The sequence below is a fragment of the Bufo bufo genome, chromosome 6, assembly GCF_905171765.1.
Source record: "Bufo bufo chromosome 6, aBufBuf1.1, whole genome shotgun sequence".
Taxonomy (NCBI): Eukaryota; Metazoa; Chordata; class Amphibia; order Anura; family Bufonidae; genus Bufo; species Bufo bufo.
The window spans coordinates 154237870-154258818 of NC_053394.1; the positions used below are offsets into that span (position 1 = coordinate 154237870).

At 43.2% G+C, this 20949-nt stretch overlaps 1 protein-coding gene across 2 annotated transcripts in view; it reads right to left on the reverse strand.

Annotated features, from left to right (window-relative positions):
* The window catches only part of PREX1 (phosphatidylinositol-3,4,5-trisphosphate dependent Rac exchange factor 1), a 151499-nt gene that overhangs the window by 62166 nt on the left and 68384 nt on the right, over nt 1–20949 (reverse strand). For both annotated transcript variants that reach the window (XM_040437367.1, XM_040437365.1), the window contains exons 7-14: nt 18952–19085; nt 17157–17272; nt 15019–15168; nt 13880–14024; nt 11608–11708; nt 6164–6267; nt 3738–3787; nt 1960–2035 (exon numbers count right to left, since the gene is read on the reverse strand). In XM_040437367.1, the coding sequence (XP_040293301.1) occupies nt 1960–2035; nt 3738–3787; nt 6164–6267; nt 11608–11708; nt 13880–14024; nt 15019–15168; nt 17157–17272; nt 18952–19085 (876 nt within the window). The remainder of the gene's footprint in view (nt 1–1959; nt 2036–3737; nt 3788–6163; nt 6268–11607; nt 11709–13879; nt 14025–15018; nt 15169–17156; nt 17273–18951; nt 19086–20949) is intronic.

The window sequence follows — 20949 nt, forward strand, 5'->3', positions numbered from 1 at the left end:
GCCTGGTGAAGAAAACACCCTTCACAACAGTTGGCCAGATCAAGAACACTCTTCAGGAGGTAGGTGTATGTGTGTCAAAGTCAACAATCAAGAGAAGACTTCACCAGAGTGAATACAGAGGGTTTACCACAAGATGTAAACCATTGGTGAGCCTCAAAAACAGGAAGGCCAGATTAGAGTTTGCCAAACGACATCTAAAAAAGCCTTCACAGTTCTGGAACAACATCCTATGGACAGATGAGACCAAGATCAACTTGTACCAGAGTGATGGGAAGAGAAGATTATGGAGAAGGAAAGGAACTGCTCATGATCCTAAGCATACCACCTCATCAGTGAAGCATGGTGGTGGTAGTGTCATGGCATGGGCATGTATGGCTGCCAATGGAACTGCTTCTCTTGTATTTATTGATGATGTGATTGCTGACAAAAGTAGCAGGATGAATTCTGAAGTGTTTCGGGCAATATTATCTGCTCATATTCAGCCAAATGCTTCAGAACTCATTGGACGGCGCTTCACAGTGCAGATGGACAATGACCCAAAGCATACTGCAAAAGCAACCAAAGAGTTTTTAAGGGAAAGAAGTGGAATGTTTCGCAATGGCCAAGTCAATCACCTGACCTGAATCCGATTGAGCATGCATTTCACTTGCTGAAGACAAAACTGAAGGGAAAATGCCCCAAGAACAAGCAGGAACTGAAGACAGTTGCAGTAGAGGCCTGGCAGAGCATGATCAGGGATGAAACCCAGCGTCTGGTGATGTCTATGCGTTCCAGACTTCAGGCTGTAATTGACTGCAAAGGATTTGCAACAAAGTATTAAAAAGTGAAAGTTTGATTTATGATGATTATTCTGTCCCATTACTTTTGGTCCCTTAACAAGTGGGAGGCACATATGCAAACTGTTGTAATTCCTACACCGTTCACCTGATTTGGATGTAAATACCCTCAAATTAAAGCTGACAGTCTGCAGGTAAAGCACATCTTGTCCGTTTCATTTCAAATCCATTGTGGTGGTGTATAAAGCCTAAAATGTTAGAATTGTGTTCATGTCCCAATATTTATGGACCTGACTGTATCAGCCGATTTTATAAGTATAAAATACACTTGGTCTCCTGGGACTAGTAAACAGTACAGTATATGTGGATCTACATCACACAAAGAAGACTTAAGAATTTGTAATGCTCAAATAAATATAGTATTTTATTCTGACATATCGGTAAGTGAAAAGACCAAACAGTACAATAAGGATGCAGGATTGGGAGCTACAAACGAGAAAAGCCATTCCACACACACCCAATGATTATGAAGATGGCTGTGCAGAGCTTATTAGTATCTTTACTATACAACACAGGCACAGTCTCCTGGGACTAGTATACAGTACTGATGATTTTATGTGCCGTGCAATAAAATGTGATCACCCAATACAAGAGCAAATGCTCATCCATGATAATAGTCCCAATCTGCCAGTGTAGAAGGGCCTTAAAGGGGTTGTCTCACTTCAGCAAGTATTGCGATTGTTCATATTGCCTCCTTTGCGGTCTGGATTCATTTTTCCATCGTCATACACTGCTCGTCTCCAGGCGTTACGACCACCGTTGCAGCGCAGATACAAGGTGGCAGGGATGGCAGCTATTGTGCATGCGTGCCTACGCTCACTCCCATGGTCCCAGCTCCCACTGGAGAGGCTGACACTTTTTCATATAGTGTGCAAGCACGACCACGGCTGATGGACTGCAGGGTGGTCGTAACCCCTGAAAACAAGCAGTGTATAATGCGATGATAAAATGAATCAAGCCAGCAAAGGAAGCAATATGGACAATCACAATACATTAGTAAATACCTTGTATTCACTTTTGCCATTTGCTGAAGTGACACAACCCCTTTAAGGCCACTTCCCATGAGTCTGTCTGTTATTATTCCGCTACTCCCGTGGTAAGTAACGGAGGCCGTGGCTCTTACCTGTGATATTAGCCAGTCTACCAGCTTACTGGCAGGGATGACGGACTTGTAAGTTTTCAGGTGGTGATCTCGGTCTCTAGAAGACACAACAGAAAGTCGTTATCTGTGGATACAATTAAAAATGATATAACAATGACATGAGTCTGTACACAGTACTCCGTACTATTCGTTAAGGGTCACCAGTAAGCACATGTGATGCAGCATCTCGGTGCCAGGGACATGGGGTATATATAGTAAGATGGCAGTAAACACGGCACACATCCAACATGCGATATATAATACCAACTCATGACCCCTCCCCCTATTCTAGAAGGCTTAACGCCATGTCATTGAGACTAAGGTGACCCCCCAGCAGCAATGATATCACAATGGTAAGTACAGTATGCAAATGTCAGTACATCAGGCAGATATAATCCACGCTGAATATGAAGACAATAGGGCAGCCACAGAACAGCGCGGACATACACAGCAGTCTCATGGAGCCTGGCAGCAAGACCAATGTATACAGGCTGCCCCAGAGGCCTAGTCATATAAGGAGCAACGCTACATGAATGCTCCCTAAGACAGGACCACCACTGCAACAAAAACGGCAGGAGGGGCAGCTAAGAAGGGGGGCTCAGTCACAGACCGAGCTGTATGGTGCAGAAGAGGGGGGAGTCATCTGGTGCAGGTGCAGGGAAATCTCAGGACAGAAATCCCTGATCTTTACTTATTTAACCCAAACAGGAAGTATGAGAAGCTGCTGCATCATCTGTGGTGTATATGGAGGTGTCAGCTGACGACACCATGATAAAATCTGCCTCAAAAACAAAACGAATCCACTGCCAAACCTCAAATCCTGAGCCAAGAGAATATCAGAAGACTCTGCACAAGAGGATTGAATAGGGACCTCTCGTCCGTACCTCGGGTGTCAGAGGCTACTGCTATCCAGAGCCTTATTCCCCTCATCCAATCACTATGATGGAGTACAAGCAATTAACATGATAAAACAGGTCTTCTGAGGGTCTTAGCAGCTATGAGGCCTCTCCCAGGAGATAAATCCTTATGACCCCCATCCAACCTTATGAGTGCGCCCCCGTTATATTGTGAGTGAGCAGGAGAGAGCAGTCTGAGGGTGAAAACCCTGCCTGTGCTGAGCCATGAGGAATGAGGACATGAGACATGACAGGGCAAGAACATGTGAAATTGTGAGCTGCAGTCAAACTACTCCAGGCACATCCAGAGCTCCATTCACATTTACCCCCTCTTTAAGGTTGATTTAAAAGGAAATCTTGAAACTAATTAGGAGGCAGGGAGGTTTGGGGGAGGCAGCGGCCTCTGGGAACTCCTAAAAAATACCAAAAAGTTGAATGCTACTTTGTACATTTCAGCCAAAAAACAGGCATACAGCTTAGAAGCCCTGGTGCATAAGTAAAAACTGCATGTTAGGCTACATGCACACGAACGTTGTTTGTTTCCGGGTCCGTTCCGTTTTTTTGTGGATAGGATGCGGACGCATTCATTTCAATGGGTTCGCAAAAAAATAGAACATGTCCTATTCTTGTCCATTTTAGGCATTGTTACAATGGATCCGCAAAAAAAACAAAAACGGATGGCATACGGATGTAATCCGTTTTTTTTTTTGTGGATCCACAATTTGCGGACCGCAAAACACATATGGTTGTGTGCATGTAGCCTTATCATGAAGGTGCAAAGGATGATTTAGCCCACATTATTACTGGGGCCCCCTGACCAGACACAATGAACAAGAAGGTGACACCAGCGGACATCTCACTTACTTGATCATCGGAATAAAGAGGCTGTGAAGACGACAGTAAAGTCTGACACCCTGCAAAATAAAAGAGTGGAGTCACCTCCAGCATTACACTTATATCTGAATCTTAAAGGGGTATTCCCATCACATACAATGGGGGCATATTGCTAAGAGGAGAACGGAGCGGGGCGAGCTGTGACTGGAGGACCCCAGGTTTCCCGGGGTCCATCCACCACCAAGCGCTGCTCCCCGCACGCGTGGCCCCTGCTCCTAGTCATTTCTATGGGAAAGACTGAAATAGCCGAGCTGGCGCTCGGCTATTTTCGGCGGCCCCATTGAAATGAATGGAGGATGGATGCACATGCGCCCTCCATTAATTTCCCCGCTCCGTTCTCGTTGTAGGTGTGGGTCCCAGAGGTGGGACCCGCACCTATCAGACAATGGGGGCATATCCTAGCGATATGCCCCCATTGTATGTGATGGCAAAACCCCTTTAAAGGGGCTCTCTGGGATTTACATATTGATGACCTATCTGCAGCTCCAATGTTAAGCTCTTTGAAGTGGCATAACACGGTCTCATTCAGTTGATTGGGACAGAGCTGCAGCAAGCAGCCGCTGCAAAATGGATATTACAGTGTCTGTCCTAAAAAAAAATCTCATCAATGGGATCTTGAGAGTCAGATCCTGACCATTCTAATATTAATGGCCAATCATAAGGATAGGTCATCAATATTAAAATCCCAGACAGCCCCTTTCATGTCCAGCTCCATCTCTGATCACACAATCTACATCTCTGATTATACAAATACATGTACATTATTCGATTATATTGGTTTCATTGTGTCCATACTTTACCTAATTTCTGTGATCTTTAGTAACAACCTGGATTATACTCCAGGGCAGCAGTCACTATTCTGCTAGCTGGATGACTGTGTACATACAGTGCCTTGAAAAAGTATTCATACCCCTTGAACTTTTCCATTTTTTTTTCACGTTACACCCAGAAAATTATGTATTTTATTGGGATTTAATGTGATAGACCAAGACAAAGTAGCAAGCATGTGTGAAGTGAAAAGAAAATGATACATTGTTTTCACATTTTTTCATAAATAAAAATCTGGAAAGTGTGCCGTACATTTGTATTCAGCCGCCCCGAGTCAATACTTTGTAGGACCACCTTTTGCTGCCATTACAGCTTCAAGTCTTTTGGGGTAGGTCTCTACCAGCTTTGCACATCTAGAGGCTGAAATTTTTGCCCATTCGTCTTTGCAAAATAGCTCAAGCTCAGTCAGATTAGATCGAGAGAATCTGTGAGCAGCAATTTTCAAGTCTTGTCACAGATTCTCAATAGGATTTAGGTCTGGACTTTGACTGAGCCATTCTAACACATAAGTCTGCTTTGGTCTAAACCATTCCATTGTAGCTCTGGCTGTATGTTTAGAGTTGTTGTCCTACTGGAAGGTGAACCTCTGACCAAGTCTTTTGAAGCCTCTACCAGGTTTACCTCCATCTTCCCATCAACTCTGACCAGCTTCCCTGTCCCTGCTGAAGAAAAGCATCCACACAGCATGATGCTGCCACCACGTTACATGGTGGGGATGGTGTGTTCAGGGTGATGTGCAGAGTTAGCTTTCCGACACACATTTTGCATTTAGGCCAAATTTTTTTACTTTGGTCTCATCTGACTAGAGCACCTTCTTCCACATGTTTGCTGTGTCCCCTACATGGCTTGTGGCAAACTGCAAATGGGTTTTCTTATTGCTTGCTTTCAAAAATGTCTTTATTCTTGCCAGTCTTCCATAAAGGCCAGATTTGTGGAGTACATAACTACCGTATTTTTTGCCCTATAAGAAGCACTTTTTTCCCGTCTTATGGGGCGAATGCTGCCATTTAACACTGATACTTCGATATTAGAATGGCAGCGGGGCCCGGTGCAGTCACTGTATTCTCTTACACTGGGCCGCGCTCACTGTAGTATTCAAATCTAACGTGTAGGCATGGGCGCTTTGTTAAACTTGAAATTCCCGTAGCAGGCAGGCCGGGCGGCAGCGTAACGTCACTCACTACATCACGCGCCTGCTCCTCTGAATGAAGCAGGCGGAGCAGGCGCGTGATGTAGTGAGTGACGTTACGCTGCCTCCCAGCATGCCTGCTACGGGAATTTCAAGTGAGTACTAAAGTGGATTTCTCTACTGCTGCAAAGAATTGCTATAGTTTAACAAAGCACCCATGCCTACAAGTTAGATATGAATACTACAGTGAGCGCGGCCCGGTGTAATAGAATACAGACATGGAAACAGGATGATGGGGATGTGACTTCTGTGTGAGGGAAGGGGGATCAGCTGTTCTGCATGTTGTTTATTAACTCTGATGATTGGGTCACGTATAGGAATCAGACTAATGGCACCAACCTCTCATTGAAGGAACCTACATAGAAAGATGGGAATGTACCTTGGACATGATGTCCTCCAGTTCACTCCTTGCCTTGTATGTCCCATCATCATATCGGAATCGATAGAGAACCTGCTCATTCTTGAACTGGTGCTTGTCTGACACTAATGACAGGAGGGAAAAAAGAGCGAGAAAAATAATCATCATAAAAAAAAAGACAAATATTATATACAGCTTTGTAAGATACAGTGCTAAGTTTGTGAACCCTTCAGAATATTCTGTATTTTTGCATAAATTTGACTGGTCTGCAGCCAGCATTAACTTTCAGCTACAACTAAAAAAAGATATTCTCTGGAATCTAACCCTTCACCATGCAAAAGCTCAAAGAGCATTGGGCGCTCATAACCCCACTGTTTGGTTCACCTGTTTCCTTCCTTGGACCACTGCATAATGAGAACTCTCCACAAGACCTGCTGTTTTGGAGGTGTTATGAGCCTGACCCAATGGGGTCAGAATTTTGCCACGTCAAAGTTGTTCAGTGCCTTACACTTGCCCATTTTACCTGCTTCTAACACAACTTCAAGATCTGCCTGTTCACTTGTGTCTAGTACAGTTGCAAGAAAAATCAAGTCAATCTTTTGGAATTACCTGAATTTATGCACTCATTACTAATACAACGTTATCTAATTGCTTGAATAACAGTTACAGACAAAGGCAGGTATCACACCAGCTGATGTGGCTGACGATTGTCGGGAAGGAAGCGTTCCTCCCCAACAATTACCTGATCGTCAGTGGAGGAGACCGCTGCTATTACATGCAGCTATCTCCTCCACAGTATGAGGAGGAGCGATGGCTAATGCCATCACTCATCCCCATACAAAATCATTATTTGCTGTCAGCAGACCATGATTAAACAGCACGATCTGCCGCCGGAAAACGTTTGTTAAGCATGCTTAAAAATTGCGATTGTCCGGTGAACAAGCGTTTGCTTGCTCATTGGGTAATCGGTGGCACTATTATACATGTAAATCATCACTAATAAGCATTCCTACAAACGTTAGCGATGATGTGAGCGATTATCTGCTGGTGTAATACAGCCTAAACACTATGTAACTATGCTGACAACATGTACATAGTTGTACTGTTTATGTCTTTGTTTTGAGCACTTTGAGTAAAAATCCAGTGCATAGAAGAAGTGAACCATTGAATTCAATAATCTGTACATCCCTGATCCCTTTAGCAGAAATGTTTTCTGTGATTAAAAATAAGATACGTACAATGTTGAAGAGGAATTTTGGACCATTCCGTCCTGCAAATGTGTTTATTTGTTGGCAACTTTTTGGTTATTGTTGACTAATATGTTTGGGAGGTGATTATATGCTACTTACTAATATAATATAACCTTTGTTGAAATTGTGCACCATTTTCTATATTTTATAAGGTATACTTCCTTTTTTACAAAGTCCTTTGTGTTGTCCACAAAGAGATCCTGTCCATAAGATGGCGGCTGATGGAGGCTCATATGACCAAGCAAATCAGCTCCAAGTGTCTCCTCCATTCAAATACACTGCACCTGCCATCTGTACTTGTTCTGTTGGGAGTTCAGTGTAGGTGCAGTGTATATGATGCCTTTCATGAACATCCCAAGTCATTTCATGGCATCTCAATATGGTTAAGGTCGGGACTTTGACTTGGTCATTCCAAAACACAAATCTTCTTTTTCACATATTACTTATTTGATTTACTTGTGTGGTTTACATCATTGTCTCGTTGCATCACTCAATGTCTTTTCAGCTTATGGTCATGGACTGCTGTCCTTAAAATCTATAAAATGTTTTGATACACCTTAGAATTCATTGCAAGGCATTCAGGCCATGAGGCAGCAAAGCAGCCCCAAATCATGATGCTCTTTCTACCATGCGTCATAGCTGAGATGAGATGTTTTGGAGTTAATGTGCAGTGTTGCAATGTTTTTTTGTACAGAATCTGTTTCCTTTGTGGTCTCCTTCCATGAACAAATGTTTTTCTTGGACATATGAAGAGAAATTTTTGCAGTTTGTAGAATCTTCTGTAAGTCTATTTGCTGTTACTGTTTGGTTCTGTCTTGCCTCTTTTACCTGTTTTTCTCTCGTAGTGATCTAACAAAGCCATCTCCACTTATAGATAGTTTGTCTAACTGTGTATTGATGTATCCTCCAGGTCTAAAATGCTGTTATTGCCTTTTCCAACTCCCGCTTAACATGTCTGAGGTCACCTGAAAGTTATTTACACTAAGGCATGCTTCCCACCAATCTTTTGTGGAAAAAAAACAGCAACCAGGTTTTGTGTGCCTTCATTAAAAGGGCAAAGCACCAAAGAAACCCACACTTAATTACTCCCAATTAGCTCTTGGAGAAGACATTAAAGAGGTTACCCACTTTTTTCTATTAAAGACCTATTCTCAGGATAGGTAATAAATATTATATTGGCGGGGGCCAACTCCCGGCACCCCCGCCAATCAGCTGTTTGAAGAGAAAGCCGCGCTCATACAAGCCCTGCCTTCTCTTCTCGGTTTACTGTTAACTATGGCGTACCCATTCACTTCTATGGGATGGGTCCATCCTATTCATTTGAACAGACGGGAGCCATCCCATTGAAGAGAATGGGGGTGCCATAATTGTAATTACATTGCTCGCAGCTGTGGTAGCGTCAGCGAGCAAGTAAACCGAGAAGAGAAGGCAGCGCTTGTACAAGATAATACATTTTACTAATTTCACATCTTTCATGTTTCAGTGGATTTACTGCCATGGCACATCGATTTTGTAATCGATGTGGGTATAAGGTTACTTTCACATCTGCGTTTTTAATTCAACTTTTGAGATCCGGCAGAGGATCTCAAAACATGGATTAAAAGGATCCGTTCCATTTAATACATCCTGATGGCTCCCTTTCAGTAGAAAAAACACGGGTGGACAGCACTCCTTAGTAATGATGGTGCGGGTGCTCGTCTCCGAGGGAGGTGGTAAAAAGCCCCCCAATATTAACAACTTGTAGATGTCCAAAAAAAAAATGGAGACAGCCAGTCCAAAAGGTGGATTTTGATTCCAGATGCAACGTTGCATCTGGAATAAAAATCCACCTTTTGGACGTGCTGTCTCCATTTTTTTTTTTGGACATCTACAGGCTCCCTTTCAGTTGGATCTGGTTGTATTAAATTCAAACTGAACAAACCTGATCAGGCATGAAAATCAATGCAAGTCAATGGTACCTGCGGCAAATCAGATTTTTTAAAACCGCAACTGAAGTGATGCATAATGATGGATCCTGGTCAGCTTTATCCCCATTGACAATATATGGAAACAAAACTGATCTGTTTAATTCAGGTTTTGAGATCCTTGGCTGGATCTCAAAACCTGAATTAAAAAAGCAGATGTGAAAGTAGCCTAATGCATGTGTAGAACAGACACAAATTTAGATTTTTACAAAGTTTTTGCTACTTCCTTGTTTTTACATATTTTTGTCAGATGTTTTTATGGTATACTGAAGTACAATTCTAAGCATTTCATAAGATTTTTTCCCCTTCGTTTACAAATATATCAGGTTTTTGTAAAGATATATCAATATATCTAGTGTTGACCCTTCTTTTTCAAGACTTTTGCAATTGTCCTGGCACGCTACATATCAGCTTCTTGGTCCAATCCTCAGGGATGGCAACCTATTTTTGCTCAATCAGTGCTTGGAGTTTATCACAATTTCGCTGTTCTTGTTTGTCCACCCGCTCTTTTGAGTACTGACCACAGGTTCTCAATGGGATTGAGATCTGGGGAGTTTCCTGGCCATAGACCCAAAATTGAGCCACTTAGTTTTCACTTTTGCCTTGTGACATGGTGCTCCGTCATACTGGAAAAAGCACTGTTCATCACCAAATTGTTCCAGTATTGATGGGAGAAGTGGCTCTTGGAAGAGGTTTTGATACTATTTCTTATTTGTGAGTGAGCCCACTCCATTGGATAAGAAGCTTGCTCAGGAATGGCAGCGGGCATCTAAATGCACAGCGAGGCAAAGGATTTTCGAGGATGGCCTGGTATCAAGAAGGACAGCATAGAAGCCACTTCTCTCCAAAAAAATAAAAAGATTATGGTCAGACTGACTTTTCTGCAGGAAGAACAGTGATTGGATTGCAGAGGACTTGGGTAAAGTTATTTTCTGTGATGAAGCCCACTGTTTGAAACATCTGGAAGAAATATTCTTCAAAGGAAAAAAAGGTGTGTTCTACCGTGAGTCCTGTGTCATGCCAAGAGACCATTCGCAAGTAGGGTTGGTTCTCAACCAAGAGAATGGGCTCACTCACAATTTTGCCTAAGAACACTGTACAAATGAGTGAATCAATTTATCTCATTAGCAGGACTTCTGTACCCGTGAAGGGGGGGGGTCTGTCTCTGCAAGTGAAGTGCCCACCTGCTGCAAGACTGACAGGGCCAGACTTTTAGCCCCACTCACAATTTCTTGCCTGTGCCACTGCTCCAATTAGCCAAGCAAGGGCAGAAGCTGATATGTAGAGGACCAGGACAAATTGCAGAAGTCTTGAAAAAGAAGGCACAACACTGGAAATACAGTCATTGCTTAAACTTGATGCATTAGGCAATAAAAGTTAAAAATAGAAACATCTGACAAAGGAATATAAAATCAGTGAAGCAGAAAAATTTGTGAAAATGAAAATTTGTGTCTGTCTCAAAACTTTTGGTCACGGCTGTATATGTGTATAATGTGTGTGTAGTATACAGTAGGTGTGTATAAGGTTCTGTTCACATCCTGTGTTGAGCCTATGTTGGAGGTATACATCGGGAGGATTTCCTGATGCATACTTCCGAAGGAAGGATGCAACGTATCCAACTATCGAAGCACACACTGCACAGGAAGGCATGATAGAGTACTCTTTACTGTACAGTGAATAAAGGCAATGCATACGACCCAGGGTATGCCAATAAAACACTCGTTTGCCATACTCCCAGTGTAAGGGGGCCAATGGACATGCTGGAAATATACTCCCAATGTGGCCAAAACAAGAAGTGACTAAGTGTAAGATTGAACCCAGTGTGTGTGCGGTTGTTCAGAGTGATGTGTATACATACATCTATCTATCTATGTAAGTACCGTCTGTGCCATGAGTGGCATGGCTGGAGATTTCCAGTCAGATTGTGGTGAATGAAGCCATTAGTCACCAACAAAGTCCCGCGTGAGTGCCACCCTGCCTGTGTATAATCACTCACTGTTCTCTGTAGACAGCAGAGACACCACGATACTGAATGTCTATAATTGTCCTCTGAGAGGGAAGTGAATACAGAAGTCAGTGACTAATCAACAGGAACTAGATTTTCATTGAGACCCGAGTTTCCTACTTTTTACCGGACATGTGTCTATTTCTCAGCAACCTTAGCCTACTGATTCCACCCTTATATAAGACACAAGTGACTTGTGTCCTATGCACTGCCCCTCCCACCAGGTGGCCATCTTCTCCATATTACCGTGGTGGATTATCCCGTTCTCGAGTAAGGCCTGGCCCAAGTTGATGCCTTCTTCAGGTTTACTGATCTCTCCATTCTCCATCAGCCAAGAGACAAATTCACTGCAACAGAAAGAGACAGGAGTGAGCAGCAGGACACCTGGATTATTACTGCATGATCTACATACCGTGAGTGAGCTATAATCACAGGAAAGTCCCGAATGTCAGGAACCTACAGCGGGATAAAGAAGCTCTGCCTCTGGTCTTCATTTGTTTGGTACGCCCTTGCTGGTTCAGTGTCTGCACAGAGTATGCTTTACAGGCTGTAAACTACGCTCAAAAGTGAAGTTGCAAACTGAACTGACAGCAACAGAGCAAGAGAACGGGGCTCCCACTGCAAGAGGAAAGGATGGGCCACCACCACCACAAGAGAAATGGACAAGGCCTCCAACTCAAGAGCAGATGATGGGCTCTCCTCCACAAGAGATAACGTGATACCAATCTCCAAGACAACAGAATGTGGGGGATTGGTGGAAGGTGACAAGAACACAGATACAGACAGGTATACATGTATTGGCCCCAAGAACAGGTAACACTATAACTACCTTGTTGCACTTTTTTCATCACAAGATGTACTGTATTACTAAAGGGAGCAGTGCATTTTGGGAGCTCAAGGGACATTACTTCAAAACATTGGAGCACAGCAAGTTGATGGAAAAATAAGACATTTCACTTCAGCAAACTTCATCTTCCTCTAAACTACGAAATACATGGTTTTCATATATATGTTGCATGTCACTAATAAATCTGGCACACCTTTTTCATAATCATCGCGCCCTCCACTAAAAACTATGACACCCATCAGTCAAATCTGGCACGTCTTTAAATTCGGTGCCTGCCGCTCATAAATCTGGCACGTCTTTTATAAATACGGTGTCCGCCACTTGTATTTTTACACTGCACATTTCATTATCTGTTCTTCTGGGGTAGTGGTCCTGAGCAGACGTCTGTGCAGGGGTTAAATGTACAGCTGACGTGAGATGAACAAACATCCACAGAGCATGGCGGTGTTTCTGTACTCATCTGTTTTCTCTCATGCCACTCACAGTCCGGACTCCTCATGAGTCATACACATAATGGGACGAACCTTCTGCTGCGGCTCCTTGAACATTTTGCTGATTCTCCACCGAGAGAATGAGAAACAGATCAACAGCTCAACATGTTCAGCCTGCCCATACACAGCGCCTACACCGCAACCTGGGGGAGGGGAGCAGTGGCCTGTGCAGGTTCCTAGCGGTTGCCAACAGCGGAACAGGTTATAATGAATGTCACCGTATAATCATCTGCACTGAGCCCTAGATCTTCACATCCATATATCATTACCCAGCCATCCAATCGCTCTTTCCAGAATTAATGATCGCTATCTAGTCAACATCTAAGGTCTGGAGGACGGGCCTCTAGTCATTTAAAAGGCTGGTCTATGTAAATCAAACTTCATCACTGTATAACATTCTGCAACCTCCTAATAGACTTTCTGTTTCATTTCTTCATCAAGATCTTGGAAACCTTCCCGGTTTGTATCCAGAGGGTGAAAACACATCCAGATACAGTCCTGCTCATACAGCTCAGGGCTTCTCGCAATGTAACAGTTATGACAATTCTCTGTAGCCTAAACACGGCACAAAGTGTGTCAACTGGGCAAAATGTCTTTGAGTGCGCTGGAGAGGCATGTCTAGCAGTCAACGATCTCTCACCAAGCATGCCAAGTTTTGCAGCAATCTGATATTTCTATCGGTTGCATTATGTTTTTGGTCAATGAATGTGTAAGTATGGATATAAACTACAAAATTTCCATTCACTGACTAGTAAGCAGAGAGGGAGGAATTCATGAGGAACTGATGAGAAATACACAGAGGGGACCGACAAATGTGGCGTCACCTGTAGTGTATGCAGACCAAGGCACCTCTCCAATGACGGGATGCTGGTTCTATAATCTTGATGACGCCTCCCTTTCTGGTGCCTGTGCAGACAGTGGGCACAGTAGAAAGTGTTGATGTGTGATGTAGATTTTTTTTGTTGTGGTTTTATTCTTGGAGGGTGACCACATCGAGAAAGGGATAATCAGTGAGAGGTCTCTATGTGAACGGCACTTTCTGGAATCATCCCTCACAGGGATGAATAGGATGGCCTGTCAGAGCTTAGCTAATTTCATATGCACAGCACAGTGGCTCCACCACCCTGCAGAGCTTTTCAGGTCACGGCCATCAATGGAGCTTTTCAGCTGCAGAACTTACTTTCCATGGAAGCATTTAGGGATGGTGCTGAACTTTCTCCTCCTATCTTTGATGAGACTGGACCTCTTGCTGACCATGTGATAGAGCTTCTCCCCTTTCTCTGCAATCATGACGTAAGCATCTCTCTCCATACCGAGCTTCAGACCTATAAAGAGGACAACAACATTAACTCCACACACAGGCTGCACATCTCCAACACTCATGGTAGACTGGAAGCTCCAAGAGCCGGGGACAGTCATGGTGTTCTGAATAAACTGGAGACAACCACTGTCACTTCATTATGTACTGATAGATCAACACCTCTGAGGCCCATGCCCTGTCCCCAGTCTGTATACACTACGCATGCCCAGTCTCTGCTCTATCCTCTCTTTGTACATTCCACATATGCGATCCCTGCTCTGTACACGCCATCTCCATGCTAAATAGGTCACAATAGATTAATTGACATTTCCTTAGATAAATTTCTGCAGAGTGTTCCTCGAGTCGAGGTAACAATCTGCAGATGATAACGTAACATGCTGGGAACATTACGCTGTTTGTTCGCTTCGCTTTGTATCGCAACATTAATTATGTATCTGCTCCAATCAATAAACATTACGGATTACGGTTAATGCAATGGATCAGGAGCTTCTCCACAGAATGTTGACTCTGCAGGAACCGTTCATCTGAAACTTTCCACAGTAGAGATGCCAAGGCCGCCCTGGAATTTCACTCCACAATGTAGAGGATTATAATGAGCTACTAGTGATGAACCACAACACCCAGAGGATGCTCATGCCTGGGGGGGCACACAGGCTGGTTGCACAATAACCTCAACAAATCTCTGTAATAAAATAGGAAGAACCTTGAGGTACCTCTCACCCATAAATGCATCTTGCCGTAAAATTTATAAATTATTATTAAATATAAATTATCAGATTTTTCATCTGATGCGACTGTAACTGAGCATGGTGATAATCGCTACATTTAGTATAATGAAACTAGAGGGAGAGGTATTCTAGAAATATGGCAGACTGCACCATGCAACCAGTCTGAACCCCTCTGAGCTTCATCCAATCATACCTGCTCATTACTGCATCTTCAGGCTGTGTTAGAAGCCTCAGCTAGATATCTTCCAGTAATCTGCAGGACATACTCACTTTCCCGTTGCTCTCGTTCTTTCAAGACAGCGTCCATCCATTTCTGCTTGTCCTCAGGGGTTTTCGCCATGCAGACGAACCATTTGTTTTTGGCAGTGTTATGGATCTTCCAGCCGTTGGTGACAGTGTAACCATTACTGTGATAATCAGCTGCCGAAAAGACAAGAACATCAGGACCAAAGCAATAAGCGGGTCATTTATTAAGGCCTGCGTTTTAGACGCTGGTCTTAATAACCTCTATAGCTGCCGATGGATCCGAAGTTATGAAGAGGCGCTGGCCTCTACATAACTTCGGCGTATCCAGCGCCAGTCTAAAAAGCTGGCTTACATTTAGATCATTTTCTATGCCTAAAACAGGCATAGAAAATGATGAAAGACCTTTCCTGACCACTTTTTTTAGACCTGGCATGAGCGGGGAAAAGTAAAAAATAACTTGCAACACATTCTGCGCTAGAAATTCACCTAATATAGGCGTATTTCTGGATAGTAAATGACCCCCAATGAGTGGGGACGCTCTGCTTACAGACCTGCCTGAGAACAGGAGGCTGTATATCAACAGGTGTGGAGACAGCAAGACTCCTACTTGGAGACAACATGATTTCGTCTGTTATATTCACTAACAGAGTATCGCAAGAAATAGCAACTTTTCACCCACACACGCAAACTATATTGGGGAAAACAAAACCTCACTAACCACCGTTCCTGCCACCATCATCCTCATCATGCCATTGTTTCTATTGTGTATCCATACTTAGTATATTCAAGCCCTGGAAAATACAAATTATCCTGGATGATTGGGTTCACATTCCATCACCTTAGAAAATAATGCTGCACAAACTAAATCTTCAGGGGTGGGATGAGAGGAGGGGAGTAGTTACTCTGTTCCGCCTCCACAGAGTTAATGCACCAAATGTGGCTAATGGTAACACTGTAAAGTATGATGGGTTTGGCATGTGAATTAGCGCCAGGGCTTGCTATGTGGAGTCAACATATAAAGTTCTTCATGCACAGAACACATCATTCACCCTCTGTGAGCGCCCACAGAACCAGACTCTAGTCTAAGGACTATATGAACGTGGGAATATATTAGAATCATGCAGTGTCTCTGCTACATATGCATATCTGTCAGTAAGTCTCCACACTCTTCCACCTTCTGATGGGATACTGAGCACCCAGAGCAGACACCCAAAGAAATGACCCATAAAGGGCGCCCCAACTTCAAGCAAAATATCAACCAGTACTATTACCTCTGCTAGAAAACAGACCATGGAAAGTACTGCACTCATCACCGCTTTAACCACTACATGTACAAACATTTGCATGTCAAACTTTGATAGCTCTCCAACTTGAGCCACTGCAGCACCGCAGCTGTGAAAGGGTCAATCATGGCAGCAGAGCTCAAACATCACATATTACAAGGGTCATCTTTCCCAGGACTGTGCCAATTGTCTGTAAGGTGACCGCTGTATAGGAGAAAATGAGAATGATAAAGCCTCATGAGAAGCTGCTCATTCTCCTCCTCAACACTTGTCTGAACGATTTCATACTGGATTAAGCACAGAGTTAAAGGGCTTGTGCCATGTTAGGAGATAGAAGATAACTAATGATTGGTGGGTGTCAACTGCTGGACCCCCAGTCCATCCCGAGAATGGGCATCCTGTTCCCCTGCCCTGATGGAGTGGCAGGCCAAGCAACTGTCCTGCCGCTTTATTCATTCCTTATGGGATTGCCGGAAATGGCCAAGTGCTTTTCTCTGTATTTTGGGGGTCCAAAGGGGTTAGACTCCCACCGATATTCAGTTAGTTATCACCTATCCTCTTGATAATTAATTGATTACTTGGCACAGCCCCTTTAAATCTTGATGAAAATTCTAGGGAAAACTACTCTCAACATGTCCGGAGGGGTCTGGTTAGAAGTTGTCTTTACTAGGCTGCCTTGTCTATATTCTAGAATGCTGTCACCAATAAACAGACTATATTCAGAGACCATAAATAAATGCCATGAGTCCCACAGCCATGGAAGTGGCCTCGAGCTTCCCAGAGGTATGATGTCTAATTGATTCGGTCTATTCGTAGAGACTGAACATCTGGGGTTCAAACAACTTATGCGTTACGTTATAGGCCTGTGATGGCCCCCACCTGTCCCATCCTCCACGTTTTCCACCTCCATAACCTCTGTATTGATCCTTCCTCGGAAGATATACAATGAGCCGTTGAAGGATTTGGTTCTCTTTGTGGATTTCTTGCCAGCAACCCTGGAAGAAAAAAGTGGATAAGTCGGAGACTGAGAAATCAACAAATGAGCAGCCGTCTCAACTAAATTTGAGGGAAATTTATGAACACAACAGAAGCACTGTGCAACCCAAGATCTGCATTAGGCTTCGTTCACATCACCGTTTAGCCTTTCCGTTCTCCTGCTCCGTTTAGGAGGAGAACGGAAAGGATGGAGAAGGCACATAACTGAGCCAAATGGAACCCTTAGGACCCCATAGACTATAATGGGGTCCGTTATGTTTCCTCTCAGATGATTTTGAAGCGGAGACAAAAGTCCTGCATGCACAACTTTTGTCTCCGCTCCAAAATCATTTTCTGAGCGGAAACATAATGGACCCTATTATATTCTATGGGGTCCAAAGGCTCAGTTATGTGCCTTCTCCGTCCTTTCCGTTCTACTGCTCCTAAACGGAGCAGGAGAACGGAAAGGATGAACGGTGATGTAAACGAAGCCTTACCAGATCATACATAGAGCAAAGCAGGCATTTTCAAAGAGTCGGCGCAATCCTATGTAAATAAAACGTCATCACTATATAATGTTCTTTAACTTTCTAACAGACTTTGCCTTTAAATTACTGTATTTTCCGCCCTATAAGATTAACCTGCCCATAAGACACACCTAGGTTTTAGAGAAGGAAAATAAGAAAAAACATTTTTCATTAGACCTCAGATGAGACCATCAATTAGACCCCCAATGTTAATCAGACCTCAGCTTAGAGCCCCAATCAGACCACCAACGTAAATAAGACCCCCGATGTTAATAGGATCCCAATCAGACCCCCAATGTTAATGAGACCCAATTCGGACCTCAGCTCAGACCACCAGAGTGAAAAAGACCCCAATTCAGACCCCAATCTGAAAGACCTCCTCAATCAGAACTCATATCAAAGCCCCAATGTGAATAACCCCTATTCAGACCTCGGATCAGACCCCCAATCAGACCTAAGATCAGAGCACCAATGTGAATAAGACTCCCCCCATTTAGATTTCAGATCAGACCCCCAATGTGAATGACCCCCATTCAGACCTTCGTTCAGACCCCTATTCTCAGAGAAGCCCAAAACAAACAAAAAAATGCTGCTCCTAACACCCAGCGCTCTTCCTGCTCTTCCTGCCATGCTGTGCTCAACGTTGCACAGTGTGAGGTCACAGAGCGCCAACGTCCTCATGCTGTGAGGAGCAAGAAGGAGAAGACCAGGAAGTGGGGAGTACAGAGCCCGGGGAGCGCTGCATTCACCACTTCTCGGTCCTCCTGTAGTAATGAGCACTTCCATAATGGAAGCGCTCATTAGTATTCACTCCACAATATGCACTGACATTTTCCCCCCACTTTGGGGGAGAAAAAGTGCGTATTACAGGGCAATAAAATACAGTAATTTCCAAAGTCTTTACTTGCTGTTGATGAATAGGAAAATTCCTTGGTTTGTTCCAAAGGTGCCTGTGTCATATACTAAGAAGGTCATACAGAGGAGATAGAAGTCGACTGAACCCTCTGATTTTACTGGGATCAGCTGATGCACTACAGTGTATGAGGGTATATGAGGGTGCTCCGGACTCTCTTTCTAGCAGATAAGCAGCTGCCAATGAAGTAAATGTACACACTTCGCTAAGGCACACACGTGTGAATGGTGGGCTCTACTGATTTTTAACCCTTTCTCACCTGGATTTTCTTTTGCAATAGACCAGCAGATTGTCAAACAGGAAGAACATTCGTTCTTGGATATTACCAGCTGATATCTTAAGCAGTGTCCCCTGTAGGAGAAGCTGAGTACAGATGTCCGTCAGGTTGGAGCCCTGCACCCAAAAACACAAACCATTTGTAAGTTATCAATTATACACACATCACATTAATCATTATACACTAAGACACTGACCTGGAATGGCTGAACCATTCTACACAACAAGCGTCCTATCTCCTCATCGACCTTAAGCGCTTATGACAAGGCCTCTTACTCCTCGTTTTATTGTTTTAAATGTTAACTTGTTTGTTGTAATGTAAGATTTTGTTTGTGCATGAACCCTTCAATTGTAAACCACTGTGGAATATGATATATGATATATATATATATATACATACATATATACATACACACACACACACACACAGCACAGTACCACTTCTCTTGTATACTGGGTGTAATTCTCAGTATCTGCTCTTCTTCTGTATATATGGACACTACACAGTACCACTTCTCTTGTCCTGTATATTGGCTGTAATTCTCAGTGTCTGCTCTTATTCTGTATATAAGGACACTGCACAGTACCACTTCTCTTGTCCTGTATATTGGCTGTAATTCTCAGTATCTTCAGTTATTCTGTATAGATGGACACTGCACAGTACCACTTCTCTTGTCCTGTATATTGGCTGTAATTCTCAGTGTCTGCTCTTATTCTGTATATATGGACACTGCACAGTACCACTTCTCTTGTCCTGTATACTGGGTGTAATTCTCAGTATCTGCTCTTATTCTGTATATATGGACACTGCACAGTACCACTTCTCTTGTCCTGTATACTGGGTGTAATTCTCAGTATCTGCTCTTATTCTGTATATAAGGACACTGCACAGTACCACTTCTCTTGTCCTGTATATTGGCTGTAATTCTCAGTATCTTCAGTTATTCTGTATAGATGGACACTGCACAGTACCACTTCTCTTGTCCTGTATATTGGCTGTAATTCTCAGTGTCTGCTCTTATTCTGTATATATGGACACTGCACAGTACCACTTCTCTTGTCCTGTATTCTGGGTGTAAGTCTCAGTATCTTCAGTTATTCTGTATAGATGGACGCTGCACAGTATCACTTCTCTTGTCCTGTATATTGGCTGTAATTCTCAGTGTCTGCTCTTATTCTGTATATATGGACACTGCACAGTACCACTTCTCTTGTCCTGTATTCTGGGTGTAAGTCTCAGTATCTTCAGTTATTCTGTATAGATGGACACTGCACAGTACCACTTCTCCTGTCCTGTATACTGGGTGTAATTCTCAGTATCGGCTCTTATTCTGTATATATGGACACTGCACAGTACCACTTCTCTTGTCCTGTATTCTGGGTGTAAGTCTCAGTATCTTCAGTTATTCTGTATATATGGACACTGCACAGTACCACTTCTCTTGTCCTGTATACTGGGTGTAATTCTCAGTATCTTCAGTTATTCTGTATATATAGACACTGCACAGTACCACTTCTCTTGTCCTGTATACTGGGTGTAATTCTCAGTATCTGCTCTTATTCTGTATATATGGACACTGCACAGTACCACTTCTCTTGTCCTGTATACTGGGTGTAATTCTCAGTATCTGCTCTTATTCTGTATATATGGACACTGCACAGTACCACTTCTCTTGTCCTGTATACTGGGTGTAATTCTCAGTATCTGCTCTTATTCTGTATATATGGACACTGCACAGTACCACTTCTCCTGTCCTGTATACTGGGTGTAATTCTCAGTATCTGCTCTTATTCAGTATATATGGACACTACACAGTACCACTTCTCTTGTCCTGTATACTGGGTGTAATTCTCAGTATCGTCAGTTATTCTGTATAGATGGACACTGCACAGTACCAATTCTCTTGTCCTGTATACTGGATGTAATTCTCAGTATCTTCAGTTATTCTGTGTATATGGACACTGCACAGTACCACTTCTC